General features: G+C 48.4%; 1 protein-coding gene across 1 annotated transcript in view; it reads right to left on the reverse strand.

Moving 5' to 3' along the window:
- AOX2 (aldehyde oxidase 2) overlaps positions 1-4,350 on the reverse strand; it is a 76,822-nt gene extending 72,472 nt beyond the window's left edge. Inside the window, 3 exon segments of the mRNA NM_001297488.1 lie at positions 518-614; positions 2,069-2,126; positions 4,297-4,350. Coding sequence (NP_001284417.1) covers positions 518-614; positions 2,069-2,126; positions 4,297-4,350 — 209 coding nt within the window.
- Between the last annotated feature and the right edge of the window lie 3,484 nt (positions 4,351-7,834).

The following is a 7,834-nucleotide window of genomic DNA, read 5'->3' on the forward strand; positions in this document are numbered from 1 at the left end:
GGCCCCTGCACCTGTGTGGGAGACTGGAAGAAGCTCCTGGCTCCTGGCTTCAGATTGGTGCAGCTCCAGCCATTGCTGCCAACTGGGGAGTGAATCAGTGGATGGAAGACCTCTCTCTCTCTCTCTCTCTCTCTCTCTCTCTACCTCCCCTTCGCTCTGTGTAACTCTTTCAAATAAATAAATAAATAAATCTTTAAAAACAAACAAAAACAAGTGGTGGTTACATGACCTCCAGCAGCTTCCTGCATCTCTTGGAGCCCATTTCCTCATCTGTAAGATGAATCTTCAGCCTAAGTTGGTGTTTCCTGACCTGGAGTGCCCTGATGGGCCTTGGAAGGCTCAGGATCTTCCAGTTATATGCAAAATATGCGTTTGTGTATTATCCGAGTATATGGGATTTTCCAAAAGGGATCCAATATTGGGAGACAGCAAGGATCTAAACATCTTTCTGAGCTGTGAGTTGAGCATACAGCAAGGCAGAGAAACAAAGCCTGCCTCGGGCTCCTGGGAGGGATACCTTATCTTCTTGGATATGGGGTCATGCTCCGACACCATCACAGTGCAGGCGCCACAGCCTCCTGTTCCGCAGGCATACTTGGTCCCTGTGAGACGTACTGGAAGCGGGGCCATCAAGGAAAACATCTCACGGTAGATATTTTGCCCCCTGGGCAGCTGCCTCCCTAGGGTGTGGCTAGGGAGGAAGGTCAGGCGCAGGCCTGGGCAGTTATCTGCCTGCGTCTCCATGTTTTACTGCTGTGTGATGCTGACATTGCGAAGACTTGCAATAAGTCTTCACAGGCTTATTACAAGCATCTTCTAAGGTCATGGGTGTAAAAACTCTTTGAAAAATTCTATTTCCTTATAGGGTACTCTTCCACGTCTTCTTGTGGCTTCAACCATGTGACTGGAGAAGAACTTTATTTTCAGCTACTCCATGGGTTACCAGTTTGCCCAGGAATCAATTCCGCATTTCAAAGCAAGCCCACGAGTCTTCAGAGGAATCTCATTCTTATTTCGGATTCCGCCTTGAGCATCCCTCAGTTAGTCAACACGTCATTCCAAGTTTAGGCTCAGCCGCAGTGCCTTCTCTTTACTCAGCCATCTCCCCGGTTATGGTGCATTTCCACACTATTTGTGGGACTGCATAGGATTTACCTGGATTGCTAGAAACACTTCTGAATCACTAACTCTTTATTGCCATTGTCTGTTGGTTTTCTTTTTTTTTTTTAACCCTAGGAGTTGTTCATCTCCATTAAGTCATAACCTCAAATGCATTGAGAGAGGTCATGAAATAAATTGGGTGGCCTGGGTGTGACTTGGGAGCTCCAGCCCCGTTTTCAAGAGGGCACTGGGGACAGTCCCTACCCAGCAATCGGCAAGGCCACTGTCAGCCAGGGGTGGCAGCCTTCTCATTTGTCAAAAGAAGCTGGAAAATACTCATTTTAAAAAACATGCAATTTCCTAATTTTCAAACATTGACAACTAATTAAAAGCCATGTAGACTTTCATAGGAAATCTGTACAGAGGCCAACTTCATCAATTTTAATTTCTGTCATTTTTTTTTTGTTCCTGGGTTCTCCGAGTGCTCCAGCGGATTTGCCAAGGAAGACACGTTTGCCCGGATGAAGATCTGAGTTCCAGGGGATGGAATCGTGGAGGAAATCAGATCTCAGAGATCAGACGTAGGGGCGGGAAGTCTTCTCCTACAACACATGCTCTCACCTGACCTGGAGTACCTGGTGTTGTGGGAGGGCAGGGTGTGTGCCACACCAGCTGCTGTTACCTAAGTACCTGGGAAGCCCAGAGGGGAACAATTAGTCCTGAACTAAGGTGCTTAGCTTCTATTTCATGCTATTAAATCGGATATAAGAAACTCTGGGAAAACTTCATCCTCTCCAAAGTAGCCCAATTAACCTGATAGCCTTAAAACCCTGGCCAAAAGCAAACAGCATGAGGGCCAAGAGGGCTGACCATTTAGATGTCGAGATTTGATTAGTTGGCACACTGACAGCTGGCTTCAGGGTTAAGGCAAACCTAGACATGGCCAAGACGTTGGTTAAAAGGATCCAGTTCTTTCGTAGGAAGGTCAGCAGTGTCACTTCTGGGTCTGCATTCCTCTCTATCACCTGCATTGGAATGAGAAGCGGAGATGGTTATGGGGATTTAATCGCCGCCTGTTTGGTTCAGTATTGGGGTTTATTAGGCTCTGTTTTGTCAAACAACTTCCTCAAGCATTTCCAGGGTAGGAGCCCTGCAAAGCAACCCTACTCTTCTGTGCGGTGGGAACTGGGAACCGTACTCTTCATATTTGCCCACCTTTTTGGTGTACCTTTGTGTACTTGTCTAATTCAGGCTGCGGTACTCTGGCAATCCTTCAGATGTAGCAAGGACTTGGCGTGTTTGTGTGTGCATACACAGTGAAGGGTCCTGTAGGGAGAAATGCTGGGTGGGCATTTTCTGGTCTCTGAGAGACTTTCGGTGGGTAGCACATTGGAAAATATCAAGGGGGCTATGCATTGGTGGCAGGGAGGGGTAGGGGAAAACTGCTGTCGTCATGGAAGGCCCCGGAGCTTGCCAATCCCCTCACTGGAAGACTGGTCCTATGGTGAGATTCTCTGTGCTCCAGCTCAAACCCAGGCTGGATCTCATGGGGCAAGAGAACCCCTCCCTCCCTACCCTTGGAAATGAGGATTTAGCATTCAAAAGCCACGAGGGACCGTCTTTGGTGCCTCTTTCGCATTTGCTGATTTTCAGATACTTCCTCTGATTTTGTCTTGGGGTGTTCTGCAAGTCCCTGGATCCAATCTGTGCATCAGAGGGAAGGGAGATAGGGTGGGCTATGCATGCTGTGTGCTTGCTTTCTTGCCAGAAGGAAGACATACATTTTTATAGACCTTGAAGAACAAAAACACTATAGGAAGATGCTTCCAAGCTGATATATTCAAAGTCAACTGCTTTCTGGTTCTCTAGGGAGCCCCTAATCAGTGAATGAAGCCCCCCTCTGCCTGTGGTTACATCCACTGCAGGTCCTTTATGCAAATTCATTGAGCATGCGGTTGGATAGTGTCTTCACCACTTAATTGCCTCCCACCCCCACCACACACAGTTGTATTTCCTCTAATTCTTGATTTAGCCTTTTCTTTGGGCTGCAGATACTACACTCTGGACACATGACTCAGAAGGGAAATGGAAGAGAAGGTAGGCTAAGGAGCTTCCTTCAGACTTTGAGTCTGCAAAGCCTAGGCCTGTGGAACTAGCAAGCAGGGGCGCAGTTCATGGATGATCATTTCAGAAGACTGCATGGTGATTGCTGGCTGGGGAGCCGGATACAAGAGAGAGCCTTAGAAAGGGAATTATGAGACTCTCAGGCACTGAGTCATCTCTTTTCTTGGGCCAAGTGCTGGATGGGGTGGACATAGCCATACCCCCACCACCTGAGGGGTCCTGGAGGCAAGGGGGAAAGGCCCAGAGAAGCCACATGCCCCAGGAGCTCCAGAATGGCTCCTTTGAGAGACAGGCAGAAATATTTGGGAGAGGGAGGGCCTGGCACAGGGCACCAAGGGTAACTGGTGGCCTGCATGGGTGGGTGGTAAGGACTAGAGAGGAAGACGACAAAGAAAAATGGCAAAGGAGATCCTCTGCCCTTGTCACATAGGTTCTCCCTGGAACTTGGCTGTGACCCAGGGAAAGAGAAGGCCTCTGGACTGACCATGATTCCATTCCAACCAAGCTTGTATAATGGAGACTCAATGAATTAAAAGTTAATTTAAAAACTTAACAATTAAAAATTAAGTTGATAAATAGAAAAGTAAAGAGAGCTCCATTTCTTGTCTTCCTGAGTTTGAAAACCAAGATATGTAGCTAGCTAATGTGCTTTCACATACCAGGCCCAGCACTAAGTGGTTTAGCAACCATTAGGGGGCTTCCTAATCAATGAAAGGAACAACTTTCTTTAAATCCTCACAACATTCCTGGAAAGTGGAGCCCAAAGGTGAGGACCCCAGAGCCCATACATTGCATGAGGTTATACAGGAAATGGCAGGGCCAGAGTGGGTCAAGGACACCAGGGCCCTTGTGACCAACTCCAAGGCTTTTCCTCTCTCCAGCCCAAGACACACATTGCAGGGAGCTGAGCTATAATTGAGAAGGGGCCAGGCCAAGTTAGGATGGGTTCCCAGTTCCTGGCTTCTTGACCTTGACTGGAGGGGTCTCAACCCAAATGCGCCATATGAGCTCTTCTCGAGTGGAAGTTTCCCAGTGTCCTTATAAACCACAGTAGAAACACCCAACACTTACCTTCCTCCCATTCACAAAGAAAACCAAGTCACTGGGCCTTGATGGGCAGGGCATTGTCCCTGCAGGTTAAGTTCTGCCTTGCGGTTCTCGGTGGCACTGCTCTTTAGTGCCAGCCGCAGAGAGGACTAAGGGCCAGCACTGGAGTCTCTTCTTGAGCTGAAGCAGCCTGGAGACGCGGAGAGGAGGGCAGGAGGTGGAGACGTCCTTGCTTTGTAGCTTCTTAAATCCACAGTGCCTATGTGGCCCGGCCTCTTATCTCATGCCTCGCTCCCCGCCCCTCTTTCCCCCCAATTGTCCAATACCCTCTGCCCTGCTCTGGTCCTAGCTTCAAAGCTGGCTTGGAACACAGCCCACACTTCCTGCTTTTTCTGAAGCCAGAGGGCTTAGTGTGAAAACCAAAACAGCAAGCTGAGTTTAAGGGCTCTGTGCACACTGTCGCAGCCCCGGGAGTATATCCTGGCTGAATTTCATTCTTCTCAAAGAGAGAGTTAGAAGTGCCCTTCCTGAGGTCTCTCACTTTCCCCAACGTTTTTTTCTTGGTCTGCAGAAATGTTTCCTCAGAGAAAATCACTCGGACATGTCCTGTCCATGCTCCAGTTAAAGTGGAGATGTGACCAAGCCAAGTCCTCCTGGCTTGAGATACCTTGGGTGGATAGGCAGTCTCCCTGATAAACTTGATCCTTCCGAACGTCTCCTAGGTATCTGTGGACCTGTGCTTTCAGCCCAAGTAATGCCCAGGACTTGGCCTTGAGTCCGCGTGCAGCAAGGAGCTGCTTCTGGGGTCTGGTTTCAGGAGCGTGGCAAGATGTCCGTCTCCCAGCTTCCTTTGCGAGTTCACGGAGTCCCAGCACCGTGGTGAGAGCCATCCCTTTGTTTTAGTGAAGACTCCCTGGGGGACCATTCATCAGGCCCCAGACAGTGGCACCTGGCATCCTTCTGACCTGGCTGATTGAGGAAGATCCTCTGTCTCACTAGGTTCGGATGCAGCTTCAGTGAGCTACTAGTGAGAGCTGGCAGCTTTCAATTTCTTCACAGTTATCGATCTTTTCACCTTTGTTTAAAACCCACCAATAGTTTTCTTTTTCAAAGATTTATTTATTTATTTGAAACGCAGAATGAGAAAGAAAGAGAGACAGAGAGAAGGAGAGAGAGGTCTTCCATCTGCTGGTTCACTCCCCAAATGGCCATCCCAAATGGCCATAACAGCCAGGACTGGGGCAGGCATATTGCAGGGAATGGGATTGGAAGTTGGGCAACTGGGACTCGAACCAGGATTCCTATGCAATATGGGATGCCAGCGTCACAAGTGGTGATTAACGCGCTGTTCACACCGTTGGCCCCAGTCCCTTTGTCCTGACTTCTGTCTTCTCAGCCTTCCACGTGGCTTATGCCTCCTTGGGGACTGTTTCCTCAACCACCCGGTCTCAGGCAGCATTGGCCCTTACTCTCATGTGCTTTAGTTTCCCGCTGTGCTTCATACTCTTCACAGCTCATTACCACCTGGCACGGAGACTTGGTTTCCTTTTTATATATGTAATACGGACTCCGTGGGGGCAGGGGTGTTTCTTTCAGTTCACCACTGTATCCCATGGTGCCTACCGCAGAGCCAATGCCCAGTAAGAGTTGAGTGACTGAGAGGTCCTCCCACGTCTGTGATGGCAGCGACCCTGCCCCTGGCTCACTGACTGCCTTCCCTGCCACCCCCACCCCTTATCTACCAGCAGAAAGCAGCTCCAAACCCCCCTCCTCTCCTTTCTCCCAGTTTCCAAGGCGCCTGCTGATACAACCCACTGCTTTTTTACTTTTCATTCAGTAAACCAGGAACTGGGAAACTAGTCTCTAATCTGCCACTGGTTGAATATTTTTTCAATGTTTGTGTCTGATTTTCCCGAGTCAGTGATTGGTCCCAGAGGTTAGAATAGTTGGTTGTACTCCACACAATGATCAGCACGAGTGGCAATGTGTACACTGAAAAGGGTGATAGATGCTTGGCCGATGACTTACAATACTTTAAACGAAGGAAACATGAATGAGTCATTCATTCATCCAACCAATAGTTATGGTGAATAATCTACCACGCTAAGTGGTAGGAGTACAATGGGAAACAAGATGGACAACTTTCCTTTCTCTGAGGTGCTCCAGGGTTAGTGAGGCAATTAACATACAAGTAAACATCTATGCTTATGACAAGCATAGAACAGGGAAATCAACCTTGCTTTGAGTTCAGGGATCATAGAGGGTCTCCCTGAGAAAAGGACATTTAATCCTCAAAGATGGGTCGGAGCTGATTCTAGGAGAATTGGGAATGGGAGGAGAGGCAGGCTGGGGGCAGGTGGAGGCACAGGCCCCCCCCCCCCCCCCCATGGCTGCTTCTGCGGAAGGGGGACTGATGCAGGCATGATTAAGCGTCCTCAACCCATTCACCACCTGACTCTTTCCTACCAAACAGGGCAACCCATACAACTGAAGGGCACACGATTCTCTTCTGTAGGAGCTCGGATGCTGTCCTCGAGCGTGGAAAGTGTGCATCATGTTGCTTCAAAATATTTATTGAAATAAATCCTTCGGCATCAACACACAGTACAAGCATTCGAAATAGAAGATCGGCTTTTAGAGCATTGGGGGATTATGGTATTGTACGTGGGTGACATAAAATCACGTTGGCTCAGGGTTCCAAATGTACTGATGGCTGGGAAACAGAAACCTGACCCGGAATTGCTTCTGAGAAGTGTTGAAGTGTTTTTCAAACTTGCCTGAACCAGAGAAGCCTTTGTTTAAGGGAAGTCTTGTGAAGTGTAAACAAGCTAAACAGAAAGGCAGCTGCCCAGCTGGAGGGCTCTGGGGTGAGGTCTGAAGGCCTCTGGCTTTCTTTCCTCTGGGAGAGCCCAGAACTCTGGGGAGCTCGGATTGAAAGCCACTCACTTCAGAGGGGACAAAAGGTTGCCTACAGCAAGAGGGTGGGAGGCAGCAGTTTCTCCCAAGACTTTCTGACTCTCAAAGATTATTCAAGATAATGGAAAAGGCAACCACTTTTGTTTTCTATATTTTTTCCTTAATGAAAAAGGAAAGCTAAATTTCTTCACTTTTATTTTTATTTTTAAGATTTGTTTTTATTTATTTGAAAGGCAGAGTAACAGAGAGAGAAAGGGAGAGACAAAGAGAAAGAGATCTTCCACCTGATGGTTCAGTTCCCAAATGGCTGCAATGGTGTGGGCTGGGCCAGATGGAAGCCAGGAGCCTGGGGTTCCATTCTAATCTCCCATGTAGGTGGTGGGCGCCTTCTGCTACTATCCCAAGCACATTAGCAGGGAGTTGGATCAGAAGTGGAGCAGCCGGGACTCGAACTGATGCTCATAATTGATGCTGACATCGCAGGTGTCATCTTAGCCTGCTGTACCAGCCATGGTGCCAGCCCCAATTTTTACATGGCCTGCTCTAGTGAGTGAGAGAAACTCCACATATTTCGACCCAGGTGCTCATATGTTTGTAACACAAAAGGTCTTATGATTTGTATCAAAGAATCCCTGAGCTGATGGAA

Source organism: Oryctolagus cuniculus, chromosome 3 (assembly GCF_964237555.1).
Source record: "Oryctolagus cuniculus chromosome 3, mOryCun1.1, whole genome shotgun sequence".
NCBI classification, from domain to species: Eukaryota; Metazoa; Chordata; class Mammalia; order Lagomorpha; family Leporidae; genus Oryctolagus; species Oryctolagus cuniculus.